General features: G+C 34.9%; 5 protein-coding genes across 5 annotated transcripts in view; 2 read left to right on the top strand and 3 right to left on the bottom strand.

Annotated features, from left to right (window-relative positions):
• Positions 1 to 19090, bottom strand: part of LOC130052395 (low-density lipoprotein receptor-related protein 2-like) — a 199338-nt gene extending 180248 nt beyond the window's left edge. Inside the window, exons 1-3 of the mRNA XM_056157240.1 lie at positions 18889 to 19090; positions 18451 to 18702; positions 18044 to 18194 (exon numbers count right to left, since the gene is read on the bottom strand). Coding sequence (XP_056013215.1) covers positions 18044 to 18194; positions 18451 to 18702; positions 18889 to 18970 — 485 coding nt within the window. The 5' untranslated portion in view covers positions 18971 to 19090. The remainder of the gene's footprint in view (positions 1 to 18043; positions 18195 to 18450; positions 18703 to 18888) is intronic.
• The window catches only part of LOC125679644 (low-density lipoprotein receptor-related protein 4-like), a 408142-nt gene that overhangs the window by 342758 nt on the left and 39258 nt on the right, over positions 1 to 26126 (bottom strand). The window lies entirely within an intron of this gene.
• On the top strand, positions 12739 to 14350 carry LOC130052096 (uncharacterized). The gene is made up of 4 exons (XM_056156152.1): positions 12739 to 13178; positions 13580 to 13690; positions 13850 to 13937; positions 14043 to 14350. The coding sequence occupies exons 1-4, from the start codon at positions 12759 to 12761 to the stop codon at positions 14333 to 14335; spliced, it is 912 nt and encodes a 303-aa protein (XP_056012127.1). The 5' UTR covers positions 12739 to 12758; the 3' UTR covers positions 14336 to 14350.
• Positions 14512 to 16535, top strand: LOC125681627 (uncharacterized). The gene is made up of 7 exons (XM_056156151.1): positions 14512 to 14649; positions 14750 to 15033; positions 15119 to 15305; positions 15431 to 15688; positions 15801 to 15972; positions 16082 to 16230; positions 16315 to 16535. Exons 1-7 carry the CDS (start codon positions 14592 to 14594, stop codon positions 16533 to 16535), a joined length of 1329 nt encoding a protein of 442 aa, XP_056012126.1. The 5' UTR covers positions 14512 to 14591.
• Positions 16614 to 17914, bottom strand: LOC125681629 (P2X purinoceptor 7-like). The gene is made up of 3 exons (XM_048921792.2): positions 17454 to 17914; positions 16937 to 17170; positions 16614 to 16841 (listed from the first exon to the last, which is right to left on the bottom strand). Exons 1-3 carry the CDS (start codon positions 17687 to 17689, stop codon positions 16685 to 16687), a joined length of 627 nt encoding a protein of 208 aa, XP_048777749.2. The 5' UTR covers positions 17690 to 17914; the 3' UTR covers positions 16614 to 16684.

Here is a 26126-nt window from a genome sequence, read left to right as displayed (position 1 = left end):
CCCAACTGAATGGTTGACCCTTTTTTGCACTTTCTTTCAAAGAAACATAAAATGTGCCTCGATCAATTTCTTATGATTCATCTTTACCTAATTTACTGTCTAACCATGTGTACATTTTATATCAATTCTAAATCAATTTTTTTGTGTGATGAAAGTCATCAATTATATTTCAAAAATTTAAATTCTTTTTAATTTTTTAACAGATTTTACAGACATCGTGCATATTGGAGATCTGGTAATAGCTTGGGAAAAACAATCGGAAAGTTCTTCCATCCTGTGTTGTGACTATGCTAAGAAAGCATTCCATCACAACAGTACTGTGGATTTAAATACCCTTTGATATTAATTTAAATGTGTGATAAATGTTTAATGCATTTTTCATAAGTGATATGAATAAATATAAACAAGTAAACATAGTTTGATGTTTAGTTTTTATAGTGTACATAATATATATCATCAATTTACATATATGTAGTTTGGGTTAAATCCAAAAAGCTCTAGAGGCCCCAGTCACCTGAGTTTGACACATGTTGGTAGGAATTTTTTATCTGAGCAGGATAATTACCAACAACATCCATTATATTAACTCCCTGGAGTTTCTGTAGGAGCCAAACCGATAGATAAAATATTTAAATCTCCTCCTAGGCACCTGATCCCACCCCCTGTGTGTCCAGGGGTCCGTGTTTGCCCAACTATCTATTTTGTATTGCTTGTAGGAATTATGAAATTGAACACTGTTCGTTATCTTCACCGTTCATGCTTCACATTTAATTAATCAAATGTGGATCATGTGTACGTAGTCATGTTGTATGTATATATCATGTATACTCGACTAGAGATGTTTTTATTGTACTACTACTTGTGTAGATTTTTCTATACCTATTTCTGGATTTTATATTAATTATACTTGAGGGAAAACTCAGTACAACTATGTGTACCTATATTTTCTTGTTTTAAAAATCATTTACCTTTATGGCATAAAAATAATATGAATTTTAGAAAATTTTACAATTTTGTCATGTTAGGCCAATAATTGTTGACACTGTATTGAGTGTGTATTCAAGCTTAGTAAGAGTATCGAGAGCAACATCATGGACAAGGTGTAAAAAATCTAAAGGTTATGTATGCTGAACACAAGTGAAAAAAATCTTCAGATTTTATACAAAGTTACTTAACATGCATATTAGCCATGATTCTAATTCACACATTTGCAAAAGTTTACTTCAATCTAGAATAATATTCATAGATATTTGCCTGATATTCTTCACCTAACTTGTATACATGTAGATATGTTTGTACATGTTTGTATGTATGAAAGGTGAAGATAACGAACAGTGATCAATCATATGCAAAGGTGAAGATAACGAACAGTGATCAATCTCATAACTCCTACAAGCAATACAAAATAGATAGTTGGGCAAACACGGACCCCTGGACACACCAGAGGTGGAATCAGGTGCCTACGAGGAGTAAGCATCCCCTGTTAACCGGTCACACCCACCGTGAGCCCTATATCCTGATCAGGTAAACGGAGTTATCCGCAGTCAAAATCAGTGTGCCAAGAACAGCATGTTATATGAACATTCAAAGTATCCGTTAAATTTACACCAATATGCAATATTTTTGAAAACAAATTTGATAATACAATTCATGACATTATGTGGCTCTAATACAAATCTTGCAATCATTCCATATGTGGTTTATGTAGTCATTTCATAAGTGTTTGTTCCATTCAAGATTAAATCATTTTGAATGGCAGAATTATCAATGTAATTCGATGCATGTGAACAATTTTGTTTTTGTTGATTGTCTTGGAATTGGGGAGGTGGGGGAAGAATGATTTGGACATTGTCATCAACTTCTAACTCATAAAAAGTAATATAAACAAATTAATAAAAGTAAACTTCAGTTATGAATGACTTGTGTGGCTGAGGGGGGGGGGGGGTGTAATAAATATAAGCTCCAGTATGAAATAAGAATTGTGTGACAGGTGGGGATAGAGGATATTCGTATAGAGAACAAATAAATCGTGTCAAACTATATTAATGTCAATAAAAATGCCAATATGATTTAAATCAAAGCTTACGTTCTTTATGAAGGGGAAAGTCTAAATCTGTTTTCTGTTTTCGGGCCTTTCAGGCCTTTGTAGCTACGTGTAGCGGTTTGTAATCAAAGAGAGTTGGGACTGCCTTTTTCTTTCATTGCATTCTTGAGTGTCCCATACAAAGACCGTGCCTTGGACGGTTTATAATGTAGGTCTAACAATCCCCAATAGAGTGCTTCGATGGCATCCATTGTTTTTTTATTTCCTCACCCAAACTCCGCAATTTTTTTCGTGTGTAGGGAATCTAAACATTGTTACTCTCTGTCCATATTCAACATTGCAGTCAGGAACCGCACATAACACCATATTTACTCGTTGTTTACCAGACGTCACCTGCTGATTAGCGTCTTTAACTCCCGCAATATTTTCTGCTCTGACACAGGTGCGCTGTCTTTAACCGCACGTATCGCGGATATATGACCAAAATGAACCGAACAAACTCGCACAATCACTTTATACGATCTAAAAGAAGCAAATACATACTTAATATAGAAAAAGTTATGTTTCGTTTCAGCTGACCTTTAATGAAAATCCTGGTCCATGGCTGTCTTTTAATTGTCTCTCGCAACTTGTTTTTATGAAAATAGTTTCAAAAGAATGTACTTTGTGTAGTAAGAATGTTTCAAATTATAACATACATGTAATGCTCAGTTGCTTCAATGTTTTATCAGAAAGAGAACATTTTCTAGAAAATATATTGGATGTGTTAGACCTTGAAGAATATGTTAATTTTGAGAGCCAAAGTATTGAAACACAATATCTTTCTAATTTGGAATGTATCAATGGTACTAGCTTTGGGAATTTGTCTCCTGACAAATGGAAAAAGGTAATTCAAATTATTTCAAAATATGTTTTCAAATTGGAAAATCTCTTTATATTTGAGTGTCGTAAAATGTAACTTTGTACATATATAATTATGTTTGTTTGTTCCTGTTCATATTCGACTGTATGGTGGTATGATGTTCTAGTTGTCAATTACTCATAACTCACCATGATTTGGAGGAAATAAAGAATACCTTATCTTATTTTGTCATGCACATGCATGCACAATATTGCGATATGCATAAACACACAATGTTCATGTTTTCCCTTCCAGGTAATGCTAGTGAAGGACAGACCCCTTCAGATAGTCAGACTATTTTTAATTAATTTCATAACAAAGTCATAGTAATATCATAAAACCATTTATAATTAAAGTCGGAATTCTACGTTCTATAAGTCTCATGTTCGTTCATTAAGTTTATCTTTGCAAAATATAAAATTTCATTAATGTTTTCTTTATTTTCATATCGCAGCTTCATTCTTTACTTTATATATGTAAAAAGCTGTTTTAGATGATAAATAATTTCGTGAAATAGTACTTTTATTTTCTTCACGGAAAAATCTTAGTGTAACATGTTTCCATTTTAAATTGAATTTCAAAAGCATGTTTCAATTCTTCCATATCAGTTATGCGTTTCTACACTCACAGACTAAGTGTTTGGCATGGGGAGTTGATTACAAACAATCTTATTCCATTCGTAAACAGATTTATCATTATTATGTAAATGTTGTAAGAACATGACATGACATTTTGCTAATTGCATATCTTTGATTTTAGTGTTTTTTGACTGATGAATATTTGTTTTGTATTCCTGAAAATTGAAATCAAAGCTCTTTGCCCAAAATATCTCACAGTGGGGTTTTATGAAATGTAATTGATAAAAATGTTATATATTGTTTTGCTGCTTATCAAGTTTAGGGGCACTCTCCTTATTTTTTAACAAAATGTAAAAATAGATTCCTGTTGAAGTATCGTGATATTTTTTTGGACAGGTTTGATAACTTTTTTAGTGTATTATATTCACAAATTCAGTTAGACTTGATTACAAGAATATTGGGGAAAAAATTGATATCATTAAACAATTCTAATTTTTTATCAAACTGGTCTTTAATGTATACAATTCCACTTTTTATCCAATCTGCGTAGAAAAGAAGTTTACCATTAAATCGATTCAAGTTGTTTAGCCATATAGTTTGAGACAATACTTCAGCGTCAGTCATCTGCTGACCGTAAATTATTTATGATGACCGTATACCCCCATTTTGAATTAGGATTCAGGAAGTGAAAGTAGCCCTCATAATGATTCGTACGAAAAAAGTACCGTTGCTGTCTTAATTCCCAGGATAGTCATTATGTAAAACCAAGGCTAGTTTGATCTCTTTAAATTCCATTTGAATTGTTATTAGTCATTCATAAAAGTAGTTTCTAATGTCATTCCAAAATATTTTATAGAATTCGATAGGTATCCTATCGGACCCTGAAATATTATTTTTCAAATAATATGTTTTATGTGATCATTTTAACACTTGGCTAATTTGTCTAGTCATGATTATATGCTGTGCATACATGTATCATGTTATGTAGTCTGTGTTATGTAATCATCTTGTTTAGTTTCTTGATCACAAGTGAAGGACATGTATCTATTTTACCTGTTATGTCATCAGTAATCATAACCAATCATTTTAGCTGATTCAGAGATGTATTTTTATTCACCCTCATCAGCAGCCAATGAAATAATGATTAAGTGTCACGTGATTATGTCTTTGTAGCTGTCCAAGTGAAAGGAATTATTATTTTTTATGTGATTATAGAGAAAAAATTTATTGGCTCCCTTTTCATGTGTCCTCCAATAGAATAGGCTACTATTATAACGATTTAGGCGGGCATATTTGGATGAACTTTCGATGTGCAAATAGAATCATAAGTGACGCGTTTGTGGAAAAAAAAATCGAAGGGGAATTTCCCACCGGCACAGTGCAGGCTAATCGGCGGACCGGTTCGATCTGGATTGATCAGAGAATCAGATCAGCGTAAAAAACCATGGCGGATCCATTAGTGGTGGACGTAATCGGATATTCTTATATACGTCGTTTAAAACAGTTTCTTTCGGTGAATCCAATGTATGATAACCTGTGATTAGATCAGAATGAAACGACAGCGTACTTCCGTGCTCAGGGAGGATTGATAATACAAATGTTGGTGAACTCGCCCCATTTAAGCAGTTTCCCTGATCCACCTAGCCTATGTATTTTTTTTTTAAATAGGCGACAATGACGCGACGAGGAAACTGGCTGATGTGATAGCACAAGACATGTTCTCCTTTGCCAATTATATAATATCTGGACAAGGTGAATCTGGCGTTATGATAGGACAATTATTGCGCAGAGATCCAAAGAAATCGCTGATTAATTATAATGAGGAAGTGTTTAAAATAAATCAGTGTTTGGAACAATTAACATAAGATTCTGACAGAATTAGTTTTTGTAAACACAGAAGACTCTGGACTGACCTGCGGTACCTTGTGCCCGATGGTGTCCATCTGGGCGTTTCGAGTATTGGGATTTCCCCTGCATCCATGATAAAATATTTGAGGAGCGTTAAATACGTATATCCCACGCAATTGGAAAACCAAGGCCATTATCTCTTAATTTATAGCATATATAGTCACAGAGTACTTCATTTAGAGTTGTTGATTATATAATATGCATATGTATGTATATATATATATATGTGTTTGTATGTATATAGGATGGAACACCATAAGGATGAATCTTTATACTATTCGATATGCTTGGGGTGAAATGTTTACAGCTACATGTAATATTCTGTTATCCCATGGATCATGATGAATGAGGGCTTCATTCAATGTATAAGCTTCATGATTGCATACTAAGTAAGTCTTGGAACCTAGTGTAAATGATTGGAATGTCCATGGGATCAAGCTATTAGTCAACCTTTATGTCGGACTTTAGACTAGAATGGTAAGAAAGTCAAGAGATTTACATTGATTCAAGGAATGTTTCGAGATGTTTCAAGTCTATTCAAAGAATTTTGGTGTTTCAACTTATCACAAGTCAAATGTAAAATGCATTTCAGTGACTTGTTTCATCAAAGGTTTTGAGAAGTCGGGTTTATGATATGACTTGTTTTAGTTAAGGCTATGACTTGTTTTAAAGTTATGGCAAGTCAAAATTAAGGATTATGACTTGTTTCTAGGGCATGGCAAGTCAGTTTAAGGATACAACTTGTTTTTAAGTTATAACAAGTCAGTTTAAGGATGTAAGCCTTGTTTCTAAGTTATAACAAGTCAGTTTAAGGATACAACTTGTTTTTAAGTTATAACAAGTCCGTTTAAGGATGTAAGTCTTGTTTTTAAGTTATAACAAGTCAGTTTAAGGATGTAAGCCTTGTTTCTAAGTTATAACAAGTCAGTTTAAGGATTTAAGCCTTGTTTCCAGGTTATGACAAGTCAATTTAAGGTTAAAACTTGTTTCTAAATTATAACAAGTCAGTTTACGGATGTAAACCTTGTTTTTAAGTTATGTCAAGTCATTTTAAGGATGTAAGCCTTGTTTTTAAGTTATAACAAGTCAGTTTACGGATATAAAACTTGTTTTTAAGTTATAACAAGTCAGTTTAAGGATATGACTTGTTTCGAAGTTATGACAAGTCATTTTAAGAATGTAAGATTTGTTTCTAAGTTATAACAAGTCAGTTTAAGGATATAAGACTTGCTTCTAAGTTATAACAAGTAAGTTTAAGGATGTAAGCCTTGTCACTAGGTTATGACAAGTCAGTTTAAGGATGTAAGACTTGTTTCTAGGTTATGATACGTCAGTTTAAGGATGCAAAACTTGTTTCTAGGTTATGACAAGTCAGTTTAAGGATGTAAGACTTGTTTCTAGGTTATGACAAGTCAGTTAAAGGATGGAAGATTTGTTTCTATGTTATGTCAAGTCACTTTAAGATGTAAGCCTTGTTTCTAGGTTATGACAAGTCAGTTAAGGATGTAAGACTTTTTTCTAGGTTATGACAAGTCAGGTGAGGATGTAAAACTTGTTTCTAAGTTATAACAAGTCAGTTAAGGATGTAAGACTTTTTTCTAGGTTATGACAAGTCAGTTGAGGATGTAAAACTTGTTTCTAAGTTATAACAAGTCAGTTTAAGGATGTAAGACTTTTTTCTAGGTTATGACAAGTCAGTTGAGGATGTAAAACTTGTTTCTAAGTTATAACAAGTCAGTTGAGGATGTAAGACTTGTTTCTAGGTTATGACAAGTCAGTTGAGGATGTAAGACTTGTTTCTAGGTTATGACAAGTCAGTTAAGGATGTAAGACTTGTTTGTAGGTTATGACAAGTCGTCTAAGGATTTAAATCTTGTTTTGAAGTCATGACAAACCAGCAATTACATCAGACATGTCTCGAGGTTATGGCAAGTCAAGTTAAAGAAACAAGACTTTATTTAGGTGGTTACAATTTGACTCAAATATAGAAATCAGTTTTAAGGTTATTTAAGGACTTGTGTTATGCAAGTAAGATATAGCTGCCACAAATGGATATAAAAATTAAACATTGAGACTTCTTTCTATGATATAATGAATCATGTTAAAAGGGACAAATGTTCCCTTTGAATGTAAGTTTCATTATTAAAGTTAATTCAAAACACATGATCTTCCATGGCAAGTTGAGAGTTAAAGCTGCTACAAGCATTAATTTTCAAACACACCTGCAGCCCTTTCATAAGAACACAGGCAAAATGCCTGTCAAATTCTGCTTTGCATTCAATAATGGGGGCCAGTATACCCACAAACCATGCCCATATGCACACTCGTGTCAAGTCTGTTTTCAGAAACGCCCTAGGGCAAACTGTAGGGTGGGTAACGATGGAAATCAGATGCAGTAAAGCGGTATATTTCAAATCCAGTCTTTTGTATGTCAGTCCATTTATAAGTTTGGATGTCGAGTTTATTCAGTTAGTGGGATATGTATATTATTAGGTCAAAGGCTTTAAAATGACATGTTCCTTGCTATAGGTCAGATGAGGTCTGCTACTGGTTTAAAGCAACACACTAGTTTGCTAACCCTAATTCATTAATAGGGTAGGATAATAATGTAGGTCAGATTATGTCTTCTACACACATTTTATCATTTACTGTATATATATATATTCCCTCCCTCTCCCCATAGAATAGTAGGCCAGATTATATCTGCTACCCATCTTTGTGTATGTATTTTGTACACGGTAGGTCAGATTATGTCTGCTACCCATTTTGCTTTCATGTATGCTGTTTTATGTAAAAATACTCTTAGGGTGTTGCTGGCCACTGCATGTATTTTCTTGCTAGTCATTCCAACAGTTTATTGAAGTTCAGTGCTTTTAGCATGTTCAGAGTATTTAGTACTATGCATTAGCTACTCCATGCATTTTCTTACTAGTATATTACATTTATTTGTACAAAATTTATGATGATCTCTTACAATTTTCACTCTTTTTTTAACAAACCGTTTTTCACTTATTTTTTCCCGTGGGTGGCGGAAATCCAATTGTCATTGGATTTTATGGCAAAAAATTTAAGGTGTCACCTTATTTTTCTATTTTATTAAGTTAATATTTATCAAGATTTATAAAATTAAGGAGATCACAATGTCATTCTTGTTTAGGTTGTCTGAGTTGTAGTTTTGATACTCGGGGATATCCCTATTATCGGGATTGTAAATAAGTTGTCAACTTCTTCAGTCGTCAGTAATAAATAACAATTTTCAACCAACAATATGTATTCTATTGTTATTTGTCAAGAAAAATAACAAAGCTGCGGGACATGAGAAAACCCGTTTCTTCGAATAATATTTTATATTCTTATAAAAATGGAGAGCATAATGAAATATTATTTTTCAAATAATATGTTTTATGTGATCATTTTAACACTTGGCTAATTTGTCTAGTCATGACTACATGCTGTGCATACATGGATCATGCTATCTAGTGTGTGTTATGTAATCATTTTGTTTAGTTTCTTGATCACAAGTGAAGGATAAGTATTTATTTTACCCGTTATGTCATCAATAGTCAAAACCAATCATTTTAGCTGATTCAGAGAAGTATTTTTATTCACCCTCATCAGCAGCCAATGAAATAATGATTACGTGTCACGTGATCATGTCTTTGTTTGTAGCTGTCGAAGTGAAAGGAAGCATTAATTTTCATGTGATTATAGAGGAAAATTTTCCCTCCACCACCCCAATCTTACCACCTTCATCAAAATGTAATGTGTGCAATTTCATCTTACTGTTTATCAGTTTTTATGAATTATTTTGTACCTGCTACTATGTTTGTATTGTGTGGCAAAACTTTTAAGGTGACACATTATTTTTTTTATTTTATTATGTTTATATTTATCAAGATTTATAAAATTAAGGATATCACAATGTCATTCTTGTTTAGGTTGTCTGAGTTGTAATTTTGATACTCGGGGATATCCCTATTATCGGGGTTGTAAATAAGTTGTCAATTTCTTCAATCGTCATTAATAAATGATAATTTTCAACCAACAATATGTATTCTATTGTTAATTGCCAAGAAAAATAACAAAGCTGCGGGACATGAGAAAACCCGTTTCTTCGAATAGTATTTTATATTCTTATAAAAATGGAGAGCATAAAGAGGATTTGTTGTTTTCCATCTGTGTTATAGCTTGTGTGCATTCGGACACAGTTAGTTTATCACCTGTATCTTTCCTATGATTGGCTAGTTGAGGATATTTACAATACTCTAAATATTCTTTTATATTTGCAACTGGGACATTATTTGCTGAATGGAAGGTGAAGACAAGTTTTCATAAAAAATGCAAAGTGAATTCATTATACCTTCAGTTTTATTTATCATCTTTTTATCTTTTTTAATTCCATATTGGCAGATGATTTTTTGGGAGTTGAACTATGTTCAATCTCCCTTGGTCATCACGCACTTTTCTGCGCAGTAATTTGTATTGATTTGTATAGTGGTCGTCAGCGGGGGTTCTGTGTCAGCTGATTTACTCCTAGGTAAATCAACATAAACTTTTATAAACATCCGCCATTAAATAATCCATGTAACTTTTCTGAATTAATCTAATTTTGATAATTGACATGTAAATAAATGCAATGATATTGTATTCAAATTAATTTGAATACAAGATTTCGATCAAATTGATACTGATAGACATAGAAAAATAAAAGATAAGGTTGAAAATTGTCGTTTGTAGCGCAGCGTCACCTATAAACATTGATAGGGAAACGAACGACAACTGCACACAAGCCCTATTGACACCGTGGCGCGAAATATCGAATATGGTGCGAAACCTCAGAAAATTTACAAGAAATAACTCTACAACATTGTGTATGTGTATATATTTGGTTTTTTTTAATGTGATATAAAAAATGCTTGATGTTACATGTAGATTGAATTAAAACACGTCATTCCCAGTCAACAACTTTCGATTGGGATCGGAATACGAAATAAAATTTCTTATATCCGGTGGCAAAGTGAAACTGCTTCATGCTTCAAGTTATTGAATTACGTAGTAATTGCACGTTACACATTAGAGAACTGTTCCTTTTAATAAAGAAAGTCACAAAATAGATACAAAATGAGTGTACCTTATTCATTACTGTTACCGAGCTTTCGTCGGCGAAAATCTCGAAATGGCGTGTTTCACTGCGCTTGATGACGGTAAGGTCCACATTTTCTACGTGAGTATTTTGATATTTGTTTATGAATTTTTTGCGCATACATGGTATGTCTCGGCTAGGAATAATGGAAACTTTCTCACCTATGTATGTAAAGACATATTAATCTCTATTTTTAAAATTGTAGAACACTTTTATCAAATGACAATGTTTGAAAACGCTTAGAGCCCCGATGTCAGAATTTCCTTTTCCAATACATCAATATGTCAAATTCATTATCCTTTTTGAATAGTATGTAACATATTTTGTACCAGTTATTCATTTTGAATCCCCTATTACAATGGGATTTTGCTGCACTCTGTAATGTTTGAGTGGATGTCATGAGTGTGTGTCAAACAGAAATTTTAAGAGCATGGGATAAGGTACTGCCATGTATTACTTCACTATCAAAGTTTAACCCAGTTGCCACAATGTTGAATTTATGCTGCAAAAAGGATTGGAAATTGCTCTGGTCAAAACACATTGTTTATTTGTCTACAGATGAAAGAGACATGAGGATTCTCCCTCACAAACTGAAGAAAAAAAATAGTTATGGATCTTGTACATGTATAGTTTATTAATCACTATAGATTTCCAGCATCACAAGTCTGATTCCACTATATGTTTTCCATACTGTCAGGTTCATTCACCCCCTGTTTGAGCCACAGTATAATATCCCAAATACCTTGGCAATAAATAACATTATTTGACTAGTGTTTCATTTTTAGCGGAGTTGCGGTGAAGTCGAACTCGGCTTATGATCTGATGAAGTGCCTTTGCGTCCCGGGGGTGGGGGCACGTTAAACCTTGGTGATTTTGGGAGGATCTAACACCTGTGCCGTGCCCACACCTTAATTAGTCTACCCACGGGACTTAATTATTTAATTTAGAGGGCAATTAGGGTTAGGTCCTTGATCATCCTAATTGATGAGACAAAGAAGCCTATTGATTTTGGTCAAGGGTTAAAGGTCAAGGTCACAAAGGATTTAAGTCGGCTGAAATTTATGTACGCAAAATTTTGCTCCCTGCTTGATAATTCTTGAAAACTTTTCTGCCGGTTCCCTCTTTGCCCATTCCTTGCGCAACTCGGCTTGTGCATTTCCGATGCCCGACAATTTTTAATTTTTTTGCATTTCATTTATTTTGAGTTATTATACAATTATTTACCATTCCATTGATGCTCTACAGGACTGTAGTATACTCAGGTGATAGTTTAGCATATTGGACTACCTTTTCAAGTAATGAATCCTTAGAATTAGCTATAACTAGGATAAACTTGAATGTATATATACAGGGGAAAAACTTCTTCATAACTGCAAGGCATTGATAACCATATTGATTTGAATGTTTGGGCCATAATATGTGGTCACATTTTTCATGAGAATATAAAGGGGTGAAATTCTAGAAAACAACAACACGACTACAGTTACTCGAGGAGCGTTGTGGCCCATGGGCCTTCCATTATCCATGTTTGCTGTTGTAACGCTTTGAAAAACAACAACAGTTGATTTGTATCTAAAATCATGATAATATTCAGTCATTTATCCCCCTACCCTTCCAGTACTATCTTTTCTAACTGAATTTCCACAATGTTCAACTCCCACGAGTAATTTAAGTACTTTGATTTCTTTCTAGTCTTAAAAGTAGGATGTGTTTCTTTCACCATTTTCAATCCAATTTGCTTTGAATCAAATGAATGCACCTTTAGTAGTTTTCGAATAGATGTCATCTTATTCTACTTCAAGAGAGTTTTTCCTTTTCATGTCTATCAAATGGTGCAGTGACAGCTAATTTGTTTCTATTTCCTTCTCGAACAATTTATTTTTTGTTTTCTATTTAAGCTTTTTTTCCAAAACTCTACCCAAAAATCTTAAAAAATAAATCGAATAATCCCATTGTGATGATTAAAGACAGACTTGGGAGAAAAATTGTTTTTAATCAAATTAAAAGCCTTAGTAAACCCGAGTAAAATAATATGCAACTTTCTACATAACACGGTCGCAGTGCGAAGATACCGCTAAAAATAGATAAATACACACCTGTGCTCGCTCGATAAAAATAACAAAATACCGGATGTGACGTCAGTTGTGTGAGACCTTATTCCACGTGTTATAAGTTCTAGTAAATATGTCGAGGAAAAGAACGGGGAAATTTTGTGTTGCCGCGGGTTGTACTGCAACGCACAAAGATATTGTGTCATTGCACGAATTCCCTAAGGACGGTCGGCCTGATATTCGGCGACAATGGATAAATTTTGTAAAAACAAAGCGAAAGGACTTTACTAATCCCTCGGCGCATTCTGTATTGTGTGAAAAACATTTCACCCCGGACTGTTACCCCGTCAAATACTCTATTAAGAAGACCATGGGTATTGTTGTGAAAAAGAAGTCACTCTTACCTGACGCTGTACCGACAATTCATTTGGTTGGGAATGTGGAAAAATTCACAGGGTGCAAAAGATCTGCATTCCAGTCATCAGACAGTTTAGTGCGTCCTTCGCAACCAAAAAAAATGCGATCAGCATATCGTAAAAGGGAATGCACAAGGGTATGTATATAAATTGTCTTTCAGTCATAGTTGTTTTGAGCAATATTAAATGAAAACTAATTCAAATCAGATTTTTAAAAATTAAACTTTTATAGTAAACGATTTACATAGTAGTCTGAGAGATCAATCCTGGCAAAATTACGCATTAGTGCTTATGCAACATTACATATTGAAACGTATTCTCAATATGTGATATGAAATAAAATCTCATAATTAATATTATCAACCCTAGCTCTAAATTTCAAAATTGCTAGAAGACCTTATAACTTCTTCTTACATGCTCAGTGCTTTAATGTCAGAAATTAAAGATTTCAAAATAGTTCATACACGTATACACAATATATTGTAAAGCGATAACTGTGTCATTGTTCATTGTTTTCATGTCTTTATTTTACTTGTAGGTTGTGGAATCACATCATCAACCTGTCGACGATATTTCACCGTCTGTGGTGAAGTTTACAGATGTAGACACATGTGATAATTCATTGAATGATACGTGTACCGAAGTAGTGGTAAATATTGTGTAATGTTATTAAATAATATTGGTTTCTCAAACATAATCACAATCTACTTTCTATAAATGAAGAATCATCATCATTACAAAAAAAAACTACATACAGCCCAGATGCCAAGTCATAACATATGACATTGATCTATGTATTTCATTTTAGTTACGAAGTGTTGGTATTCAATTTTCTGGCAAAAGTGTGCAGAAAAGATCGAAGATATGCCAAACAAAGCTGAAAACAGCAGACAAAGGTATTTCAATCAACATTTTATGCACTGTACATCAATCATATACATTTTTCAATTTGTTTCTGTATTAGTGTTGACCAATGAATTATCGTTTTCACTCAATTGCAGTGATTCAATTTGAAATAAGGAAAGGGCCGAAAATGACATCATTGGGAGTACAGTGCAACAGAGACATTGAAGAGGGTCATATAAGAATAAAGAAATATGAGTTGGTAAAGGGAAAGTCTTCACAACTGGGGGATGATATTCACCAAGTACCCATGTGTGATCATGAACCAACTCGTTTCTTTGAACCATCTTCAGAGACAGATCCCGACTTCAATCCAAATTCTGAAGATGACTGCATATCAGATATATCCTCTATAAACGAAAGGCAGGTTTTATACACGATAAATTTTTGACAGTGAATGGCTATGTGTCTTAATCATCGATAAAGTCATATGAATTATGTTTTTCTCTTTATCATTTTCACAGGACACATCCATGGAAAGAAAGAAAATTTATTGTTTTTGAGTCAAATTTATTAGCGCTTTTCCAATTCTGCCCATCCTGTTCATCAGGGACCTTGTTCGAAATAAAAAAAGTATTTGGCTCCATGATCAAAATTGAACAGACGTGTGGAGTATGTAATTTCACAGGATCTGGGACAGTCAGCCAATGATAGGTTCCATCCCAGCAGGGAATCTTATTTTTTCTGCTGCATTGCTTTTCACTGGTAAGGTTAATTCATGAATATGATATTACAACCAGTTGAATGAAAAAAAAAACATCCCTTAACTTTGAGGTTTTAATCAATATTTGTTTTATCAATAAAGGTTTACTTCCATCGAAGACAATTCGATTCATGGAGCAAATGAATATATCTACCATAAGCACCAACACTTTCTTTCAACACCAGAAATACTATCTTCATCCTTCCATTTGTTCTGTGTGGAAAACCTTCCAGGAGAAATACTTTCAAAGAATGAAGGAAAAGGATAAATCTCTGGTCTTGGGCGGTGATGGTAGAGCTGACACACCGGGCCATTCAGCAAAATATGGTAGCTACGCTATGTTGGACTTGGATCTTGTCCTTGTTGTTCATGTTGAATTAGTACAGGTTAGTATTAATTATTACATTTAATTTAGAAACATGATTTTGTATTTTTATGGTTGTATCTACTCTTTGAAAACTTTATATTCAGAGTAACGAAGTTAAAAGCAGTTACCATATGGAGAAGGAAGGTTTGGTTCGATCAGTTGACTTTATCAAAAGCCAAGGATTAAAAATCAAAGAGATTGTTACTGATCGTCACGTACAGATTGTGAAGTATGTGAGGGAAGAAATGCCAAATTCAGTACACCACTTTGATGTGTGGCATGTTGTAAAAGGTATGTTGTAAATCATTGAGTTGTACCCATAGTAAAAGCTACATAATTTTGACACAGATGTATTGACAATGTTGTTTTCATTAAAGGTATCTGGATTTTGATCCCTGTAATTTAATCCATGTTAGGCCTGAAGAAGAAACTTCTTGCCCTTTCCAAGGAGAAGGAATGTGAGAGACTCATGGCGTGGATAAAAAGTCTATGTAACCACATGTACTGGTCAGCAGCTTCAACACCAAGTGGGAATGGGCAACTTATGCTGGAGAAATGGGAATCTGTGATCAACCATGTTCAAAACATCCATGAACATGATGGTGACATTTATACAGAGTGTGCCCATGGCCCATTGGAAGAGAGTGCGCGCAAAAAGAAATGGTTGCAGCCAGGTAAATATACAAACCATATATAATGTGACTACATGCCATAACATATGACATTACTGAAAAAAATATCTGTTTATATTACTTGTAACAAATTATGGTTACTTTTTTTTAACAGGGAGTAAAGTGGCAGAACGTTTAGCAGATATTGTCACATCCAAACAAATGATAAAAGATGTTCCAAAACTGTCACCAGGGCCACAAACTGCCTCCCTTGAGGGCTTTCATTCTGTTATCAATCATTTTGCCCCCAAAATGATTGGCTTCTCATTTCATGGAATGTACTCACGGTTAGCAATATGAAAAATCTGTGAAATCATTTTAAGTTGGGTTTTTTCTTCTTCTAAAGACCAGATCTAGTATTCATATCATTATTATCTGTAAATATTTTTATTGCAGTATAGTACTCGCGGCATTGCACTTTAATGAAAATGCAATGCGTGATCAGGCCACCACTAAGGACGGAACAAAGCGATTTGATGTTGTATTCCCTAAATACAAGAAAGGAGAATATTCCGTCCGAAAAATTAAAGTTGACTGCACCTATGGTAAATTTTAATTTCAAATTTGATTGTTCATTTAAAATTTTGATATATTGTTATTACTATAAGAATGTTGATATTTTGTTACAGAATACATTGGTCAATTAATGGATGTAGCTGTCACCTTAGCAGAGGAAAAACCCATGAATTCAAGTGTCCTGGACCTTGAAGATGTACCACCACCCCTTGCAAGTGCATATGAAAAGCCAGAGAAACAAGTGGCAATACAGGAAAAGATTTCGAGATATGCCAACGTCATTGAATCAGATTTATATGACAGTGTTGATGAGCCATCCTGCTCCAATGCATGAGAATTAGAATTTTAAGACATTTTATAGTTATTGTACTGGATTAAATTATCATGCTCAAAATGAAGATGATCAGGTACATATATCTGACATAGACATTTTATTCATATGTTAAAGACATAATCTAGTGTAAAAGCTATTTACACACATAATTATTGAGGTTTGAATCCTGTATAAGATCCAGAGTCACTAGGAAAAGTGTTTCTTATGCAGTTCACAGCACAGGAAGGTAACACTACTCTCACTTTCTGTCCCAAATAGCCCCAAGCCCACCGTGCTAGTTGTCTGTAAGCAACATATCTGAACATCCTGAAAGTTACAACACATACATTAATTCAAAAAGTGTCACTAACATGCAAGTCTAAAAAGTATTATTTTATCAATGTGTAGCTGTAGAAACTTACTCAGAAGTATCTGGAATTTCTTCTCTGTATTGCTGTTTATATTGGAGATAGGCAATCTGCAGAACATAGACATTTAGGCATGCAGGACTAAATCCCGGCTGCTCAGTTATGCATTTAATGCATGTACCTCCTTCATCATATTCATTGCTGAAGAGATATTTCACTTTTTCAATTTCTTGACAGCAAACACATTCTGTTGTTGTTGGCATTGGACAACAATTTCCACAGCTGCACCTGTCACAGTAACATGTTAGATATGTGTACTATACAATACAATTTCATTCTTATATTATGTAATGTTTAAGGTTCATGTAATTATATCCGTCAACTGTACATATACTTTTCAGTGTTGTTTCATTATTTGAACGTAATGCAACTTTTATTCACGCATATCAGCTGATTGTCACAATTTAACATGTGAAATAAGATCGAGATGTGAACGCATACCACAAATCTTGATTAAAATATTTCCACATACGGTTATTCATAATCTTTTTTTTTTTATTATTTCACATACCAGTCAGTATTTCCCAAGCGTTCAGATTCACTGTTCTCATTTTCTTCGTCACCATTATCAGACCCCGATGCACTTGAATCGTATGGTTCGAAGCGAAAAGGCCGAATATCATTCAGTCTTGCCTCATCGTTCTCAAACTCGTCCTCATAAAAACTAGACGATCCGCAGGATAAATCTAATGATGCATCGTCATCAAACCCTTCGATTTCGTTGGGAAAATTGTCACTCTTGGCCATGTCGGTAACACATGTGGAGTAGATAAACACACGTGTGACGTCACTGATTCAGATTGCATTTACACCGGAAGTTCCACTGTAAGATTTATCGATCGATAGCACAGGTGAGAATGGGGATGTTTAACTATAAATATCTCGTGAACAATTGGGTCATTTTTGATCGGGTTTTCTCTATAGTACACATGGAATAAAGCTCTTCCGAAATGAAACGGAGACCTAACCTCCGTGGTCTATCTTTAAGTGATCATTGTAAACTAACCCCTTCTAATATTTACAATAATCCCATTTTGATTATTAAGTGATCACTGTACAATAATCCCAATCTGATGATAAAATTGTAACTGTACAACAAACCTATTGTGGGCGTCCACTGTTAGAGATGATGGTTCTTGAAGACCGGAATAAATTGTTGACATTTTACCAGAAGTAATAGAAAATGCACGAATATTGGACTGCGTAGGTTCGATCCAGCCAAGAAGATTAGCAATCCAGTCAAATATAAGGGCTTCAAAATGAAATATACAAACTGCTAATGTTTTCATTAGTTAGGATTTCATGGTTCAATCAATCTTGTTTCTCAGTAACACAATGTAGGTAAAAAATCATATCATTAACAATTTCCATAGATCTGATATAATCTAACAAATGAAGTAAGGATACTACCATTAACACGCTGACCTGGTGTATGTCTTTATAGTATTTTACCTTTTCATAGCTCCTCACCTTTTTCATTGACTCTTACTTTTTTCGTAGCATCTTACCTTTAGCATAAGGAATGTATGATAACTTTCTAAGTTGCGTAGTGAGGATGTTAAATTCCTTTAAAGTGTTATCAAGTCCGTCCACAAAGTAGATAAGATCTAAGTTGGCGTCCACCGTAAATGATTCAATAATATACGGGACCTGTGTCGATGGATAAAAGCCTCCTCCCCCATTAAAAGAACTAATTTCCAACATAGAAAACAATGTTTCATTGTTCACGATAAAACGTTTCTCGTGTAACCTGGATCGGCCTATATAAAATATAGCAATAAAAATTGTGTACAATCAAATAAGCAGTAAGTCAACTCAATTTCAAATACGATTTGCAAATTAAGCCAAAAACAGGTACCCAAAAGTGTTAAGACACAGATACTACCGTAGGTTATTGATGATATGTTCATTTCTTTGATTTCATTAAGAGAAAAACATTGAGGTACCTATGCACGTCAAGTTGTCTGTGAAGAGTTGGAAACCTTCAGCACAGAGACACGTGGGGCCCGTAGGAGTGTTCACACACATATGTTGACAGCCTCGAGAGGAACACGGGTCTGTTTTGCAAATGTATCCGTTATATACTATATGTTTGTATTATGGAAATTCCAAACCAATGGATACTTGGAAAAACAAGATCTGATTGTAATCTACCGATTATAAAGTCTCCCATACGAAGTATTGGTTGTATAAATGAAAGATGAAGATAACGAACAGTGATCAATCTCATACAGTACATGACACGAGTTGCATGCGTGTTCCACGCAACGCGTTGGAACAAATTTGCCCCAAACACAGTGAACCTCTAAAATTGTCGGCACCTTTGAAGTTCTATTTTTTCCGCGCGAGCTACACATTGAAGTTCACGAAGGATCTCCGTGGATGCCACCGCGTATCTCCGTGGATGTCACCTGTACCTCCGTCGATGCCACCGTGTACCTCCGAGTGATAAAACAAAATAATTTCCGAAATGATTCACATCAAAAAACGTTTCGCTTGGCCAACATGCATGCCCCCCACCTCATTCATTATTTAGAAATTAACTATAAATCATTCAATTCTTGCAATTGTTGTTTAATGATACGTTGGTGTTTTTGGTACATATCAGTATGTAGACTTCCCTGCAAACGTTCACACCTTTTTCATGAAACGCCCAAATTCTCGACATCCTGTATATAAACACCTGTGTTATTCCCACCACTCATCGGTACATTGTTTCACGGTACGTGCAGCACAATTTCACCAAATAAAAGAAGGGTCATGAACAACGACAATCACATGCCAGTAATTTTAATTTGATAAATAGCAGCTCAAAGAAATGTGTACCATAAGCAGTGATTTATTTTTAACGTAAGGTTTCCATTGTAATTAGGAATAGGTGATTAAAGTCACCAGGCTGAAGCTTGCAGCCACTAGCCAGCAGCCAATAAGCACGGAGAAACTAGCAGCCACTAAGGAAAATTATCAAGGACTGAGAGTACTCATTGAAAAATATTTAATTTGAAACCTAGTCTAATGGAAATTTTTAATTTGATTAATGTTTTGAATTAATAAATGTCAATCGATACACTCATGGGCAACTTAGCTCACATGAGAGATTGTACACAATGGTGAAATGGTTTTATATCAGTAATTTGTAATGAAAGAATGAAAGGAAATAAAATTGATCACACATTTCATTTTCTGATCTTTCTGAACAATTAATTTCTCAGCTTACATGCACGAAAGTAAGTGCACATTGATGATTTAGCTCACCAGAATATTATAATCTTAGTCATTAAGTACCTATGAATAGATTGATATGATAGGTAAAACTATATGATGTCCGGTGCTTTATTATCTCAAGACTGATCCTATTTCCATGTGCCAATACATTTGAAATCGTATTGCATTCAACAATCTTTTCTGTAAATTAGCTCACCTAAAGAGTGATAGCCAGTGCTTTGTAACAAAAGAAGTCAACAAAGGAAATCTTTTGAGTAAGGGGTGTAAGGAAGCAGGATTAAATAATGAAACAAACACTTTCTCTGTAATATCTGGGGAATAATACCTTCATCCTGTGACTGTTATCAAAAATTGTGCATTAGCTCACCTGATTTTGACATTGCGCATTACCTACTGAAAAACGTATAACACGAGTTTTATGACTGCTTTTAGAGTTGTAATCTGTGAAGACAAGGCAGAAGGAACATTAATGTAATGTAGAGGACCGCTAGAACTAGCATTCACCACTTTCAGTTCGAGGTTGTAGTGGTACCACCCAGTGGCTTCCGACAGTCGGGACAGATTTGGAGCTCCTATTTCTACTTTATCAGGGGTGGCAGGGACAATGTATCCATTGATTGAGGTAGAGAGTACTAAGGGGTACTCGATGCCATGTCAAGAAGAGCTCTGGGATACCCGGAAGTATTGTTTAGCTCACCTGAACTTTGACATTTTTCGTTTCTCGTAATGAAAGAGGGGATTTTATGACTGCTTCTCCAGCATTAATCTTTGAAGACAAGGCGGAAGAAACATCAAGGCAAGGTAGAAGACCCTTAGGACTATCATTTACCACTTTCAGTTTGGGGCTGTAGTGGTACCACCCAGTGGCTCCTGGGTGTCGGGCAAGATTTCGAGTCCCTATTTCTATTAATTGAGGGGAAACAAGGGCAACGTATCCATTGATTGAGGTAGACAGTACTAAGGGGTACTCGATGCCATGTAAAGAAGAACTCTCAGATACCCGGAAGTATTGTTTAACTCACCTGAACGTCGACATTTTTCGTTTCTCGTAATGAAAGAGGGGTTTTTATTACTGCTTTCAGGGAATTAATCTTTGAAGACAAGGCAGAAGGAACATTAAGACAAGGTAGATGACCCCTATGATTATCATTTACCGCTTTCGGTTTGGGGCTGTGGTGATACCACCAGATGGCTCCCGGGGGTCGGGACATATTTCGAGTCCCCATTTCTACTCTAGGAAGGGTGACAAGGACAATGTATCCATTGATTAAGGTAGAGAGTACTAAGGGGTACTCAATGTCATGTAAAGAAGAGCTCTGGATACCCAAAAGTATTGTTTAGGTCGTTTGATTTTTTCATATGTATATGTAATGTATAGAGACTACTCGGTATAATGCATTTCGTCTTTCCATCGTAAAAATTCTCCATATCTAGACTTATCAATCCACGCATTCTGTTTGAAGCCGTAGAGGTACCACGTGGTGGCCCTATTAGGTCGAGACAGATTGATGGTCTTTACGTCTAGTCTTTCAAATATTCAGGAAGGGTAAAAAAGACGTAAGGTGATGGGTCTTTGAGGATCAAGGAAATTATTAATAAAACTGCAATGATTTTCCTTAGAAAATTGCGCGTAGTACAAAGTATCACTAGTATTGGTACTATGGAGAATTGATATAGATTTAGCTAACGACCGCCATTTAAATGAGCTGGCGACCGCCATTTAATTTAAGTGGTGACTGGCATTCATTACCTGGCGGCGCAACTTAATTAAGTGGCGGAAGCCACTTCTTGTATGGCAACCGCCACTTTTTATCTAGCGATAACCACTTAAGCTGAATGGCGTCCACAACATAATTCACCTGTTGTCTAACTGCCGACGGTCACCTAATTCAGTTGTTGGCCGCGAATTGATGGTGGTTTTTACTTAATTTATGTGACGACCACCACTTCAGTTACTGTAAACAAACTTTTATTCGCAACTACTTTTATTTCGCAATTTACCTGCGATAAACTGGTTCGCGGCGAGTAATTTTCGCGATCGAACCTTTTTCGGGCCTGTGACAGACGTTCAAGGACTTGTTCACTACTAGAGATATTCACGATAATAAGGTTCTCGCGAATCTCGCGAAATTTCATTGCACCCGAATAATAGTTGGTTTACTGTATATAGCTTTCTCTGATTTAAGGAAATATATAACTTCGTACTTTTGTATTGAGCGCCAAATTAACATAAACTCAAATAATAGAAGATATATTTAAGTATTTGAAGATATCATCAATTTATTTGATGTGAGCAACAAATCAATTAAATATCTCCGCAAATAATTAATATCTTCAATTCTGAATTATTGCGCACATTAATTGAATTGTTGATAGCATTAATCATTCCGCTGAATTGATGAGCGCGCATTAATTGAATTGATGCGTGTTACAATTCAGTTGAAGAGAGCAAGAATTCAATTATTGCAAGCATTAAATGAATTATTGCTCCCTTCAATTGAATTGTTGCGCGCATTCAATTCAATTATTGATATCATATTAATGCGTGACTCCTCCATATGAGTGAAATATTCTCGTGGGGGACGTTAAACAATATACTGTGGAATCATTAGAATTCGTGGTGGTTCAATTTTCGTGGAATTCGTGAGTACTCCTCACCCACGAATTTACATCCTCAACCAATAAAGACATTCTCGAGTTATCTTTCTTACAAATATATACACCCACGAACCCGTAAAAATTCAGTAATCCACGAAAATTGGCCCTCACGAATTTAAACTATTCTACTGTACAATCAATCAATCAATCATATTAATGCACGTAATAATATTGAATTGATGCTCTCCTCAATCGAATTAATGATATCATTGATTCAGTTGATGCGCACAATAATTGTTTTAGAGAGAGAGCAACTACATGAATATAATTAGAGACATCTTCAATTCAACAAATCCACAGTAATATTGAATTGTTAATCCCATTAATTACTTATATGAAAGCGTTATAATTAGCTAAAGATATCTTCAATTAGAGAGATTATCAAATCATTTACATCGATCTCCAAATGTAAAGTTGCGACGAATAATTCCACCTTGATGCGCCCATCACTGGAATCGATGAGAACAATAAACTTAATTGATGCGCGCATCAAATCAATCATTGCTCTCATCAGTTGAAGTAATGCATGTATCAATATGGTGGATTTATTTCTTCAGCCTACACTATCTTTTGGTGCTTGCATATTGATACATATGTATGACTACGCATGGCAGGCACTGTATGAGAAAAAAGTTTTTGAAGTTTTCCTTGTATATTCCCTTAGTTCCATACTGTGGTCCCACCCAAAGTGAGGGAATAATTTGAGCAAACTTGAATCTACACTTCGTGTGGATGTTTGCAAATTAACATTACTAATCCTGGCCGGTCGCGGTAACTCAGTGGTAGGGCCTTCGCTTATTAACCGGAAGATCGTGAGTTATAGCCCCGCTTATGACATGGCCGCGTTTAATCTAAGACCTAAATATTAGTAGTCATTGCTCCTTCGCCAAACACTCGGCATTTAGTAGTGGGATCTTTCTTATATGACCTTCAAACGGATATTCCCTCTCGCAGCAGGCATAGGGAAATGAAAGAACTCTCACTGCTGCGGCCCTGGGCGCTAAGCAATGGTCTAAATTTGTGGTACGTTGTTGGTGGAAAAAAAAAGATTTTTGAAAAATGTCCAATATATCCTAATCCCTTATTGTGGTTCCGGGACTGTTATTTTTGCATTTCATTAAGGAACCTTTCACATAAGTTTTGTATTTTCTAGTTCAGTGGTTTTTCAGATTGGAGATCAGGTCTCCCAACAGTCTGTTGGAATTTCCATGAGCACGAATAGTGCTCCTTTATAAGCTGACCTGTTTTTATATTCTTATGAAGCACGGTTTACTCAAAAGCTTCTACACGAGGAGAAAAAAAAACTCTTGCTGTGGCCTTCAACTGGATATTTAGATAAATCGACGACGTTTTATCTATTTACAATAATCCTTTGCATTCATGAAAAGTGAAGATAACGAACAGTGATCAATCTCATAACTCCTATAAGCAATGTAAAATAGATAGTTAAGAAAACACGGACCCCTGGACATATCGTCGCTGTAAAGGCAGACGGTCGTATGTGTATGCAAAGTTTGACTTCAAATAAGAGAGAAAAACACATAGAAAATCAGAACGCTGATCCAAAACTTGTTGATATGGTACAAAGTGTCTAAATCGATTTAACCTATTTTAACATATACGTCCTTTTCGTTTGGTAGTATTCAATCATTGTTTACTTTACTTAAGGTCGTAACTTCCACTTACCGCCTTTTTAAATTATCCAGAATGGAAATGAAACAGATACTACGTAAGTTAATCATGTTCAAAAAATCATTTATTCATTCCATTTATAAAATGGAACACAGAAGTTTGTACATGTGTACTTCACAGGATGTACTATTTCAAAACAAAAATATATGAATTTGTCATTCAACAAAACACAAACCCATGCATAGTGTGAAAAATACTTTCATTATTTCATCCCACAAATCAACATTAAGAATATCAGTTCTGCTTGCTAATCTACTAACATTCACAAATAATCATCAATGGGTAGCTACATTTATATCAGACATCTTCGAAAATGGGATCTACAAAAACCAGATAGATGAATAGAACACGCATCAACATCGAATTACGCATCAACATCAGAAAAAAGAATCAAACCTGTTTTGTGGGTTTGTTTAAATGGAATCATGTGAATAAAAATGAATTCTTGGAATGCTACTTGGCAAAACCGACAAACAAAAGCCACACAGTGCACAGATTATGAGATGCTCTACTGTAATCTTGAGTCAATCTGAACTGTCTTCTTCATCGGGTTCTTCCAGAACGTTGCACACATTCCCCTTGTAAGGAAGGTGTGAGTAGAAACTCTGAGGAATAATGTTTTTCTTGCATATATTCATTAGATCTTTGAACTTGGCATCTGATATTGGGATAAGGCTGAGTAAAGTGGTTTTACATGTAATTTTTCATGTGTTTCAGCTTTCCTACACTGCTTCTTCCCTCACTATCAATTGATGTATATTCTGGCTGACTGATTTCGTATTGGAAAAATATCTTGGTAGGATCTTCCTTTCGATACTGAAATGAATGGATATTGTTCCATTTTACTATTGATCCATCTTCTGTAAAAACCCTGTTGCCTACACAGTCATCTGTAAGACTTTTGAAATCTAATACATCTCTGTGTTCCAACTCCTTCACTACATACTTGGGTGGCTTTACTTTAGCATTGCCGACACCAAGCATCCAATCACTGGGAGAAAACATATCTATATGTTTTGTGGATCGTTCAATAGTACCGTGAACAGAATCTCCCTCCATTTGTGAGTGCTCTCTTTCAAAATATGTGCTTGTTATCTTTTGAATTGGAAGATTAACAATCGAGTAGAGAAACATCCCACTAAATGGGAAATTTCGTTGTTGTCAGGTGCAACTGTCTGAATAGTACACCAGTTCATCAACTGACCCCACACTTTTATTGTAGTCAAGAAGACATGAAGCGCCACAGTTTTCTCGCTTTACTATGGATTCTACCACATGTTGCAAACTGTTTCTTTAGTAACTACATCAAATATAGTGAAGTTGTAAGTAGCAAGTTTTCTGCTGTAGTATAAGTTATTTACTTTTACAATTAGGAGTGACAAGTAACTTTTGCAAATCAAAGTGGATATTTTAGATCATCACATTTTCAGTTGATCTCTGTTTATCTTCTTGCTTTCCCAGCGTTGCTTCCTGCTTTAATTTTTCAAAATGCATCAGAAAATGCGCATATATCATTCTCTTGCCTATGAAACCATACATTGAACTCGGTACCAAATATTTTATCATACAGCCAATATTTCTGTGCCTCATTGCACTCCTTTTTACACTT

The sequence above is a fragment of the Ostrea edulis genome, chromosome 2 (assembly GCF_947568905.1).
Source record: "Ostrea edulis chromosome 2, xbOstEdul1.1, whole genome shotgun sequence".
Classification (NCBI taxonomy): domain Eukaryota; kingdom Metazoa; phylum Mollusca; class Bivalvia; order Ostreida; family Ostreidae; genus Ostrea; species Ostrea edulis.
Note: the sequence above shows the minus strand (reverse complement) of the source record. Positions and strands in the feature narration are given on the sequence as shown.

Bases quoted from the DNA above. Each gene is read 5' to 3' on its own strand.
- LOC130052096 (XM_056156152.1), top strand. From the start codon at position 12,759: ATGTCGAGGAAAAGAACGGGGAAATTTTGTGTTGCCGCGGGTTGTACT. The intron at 13,691-13,849 runs GTAAATATTGTG...ATTTCATTTTAG, and splicing joins ATACGTGTACCGAAGTAGTG to TTACGAAGTGTTGGTATTCA. The intron at 13,938-14,042 runs GTATTTCAATCA...ACTCAATTGCAG, and splicing joins GCTGAAAACAGCAGACAAAG to TGATTCAATTTGAAATAAGG.
- LOC125681627 (XM_056156151.1), top strand. From the start codon at position 14,592: ATGATAGGTTCCATCCCAGCAGGGAATCTTATTTTTTCTGCTGCATTG. The intron at 14,650-14,749 runs GTAAGGTTAATT...TTATCAATAAAG, and splicing joins TGCTGCATTGCTTTTCACTG to GTTTACTTCCATCGAAGACA. The intron at 15,034-15,118 runs GTTAGTATTAAT...CTTTATATTCAG, and splicing joins TTCATGTTGAATTAGTACAG to AGTAACGAAGTTAAAAGCAG.
- LOC125681629 (XM_048921792.2), bottom strand. From the start codon at position 17,689: ATGGCCAAGAGTGACAATTTTCCCAACGAAATCGAAGGGTTTGATGAC. The intron at 17,171-17,453 runs GTATGTGAAATA...TTACTGTGACAG, and splicing joins CGCTTGGGAAATACTGACTG to GTGCAGCTGTGGAAATTGTT. The intron at 16,842-16,936 runs GTAAGTTTCTAC...TGTAACTTTCAG, and splicing joins GAAATTCCAGATACTTCTGA to GATGTTCAGATATGTTGCTT.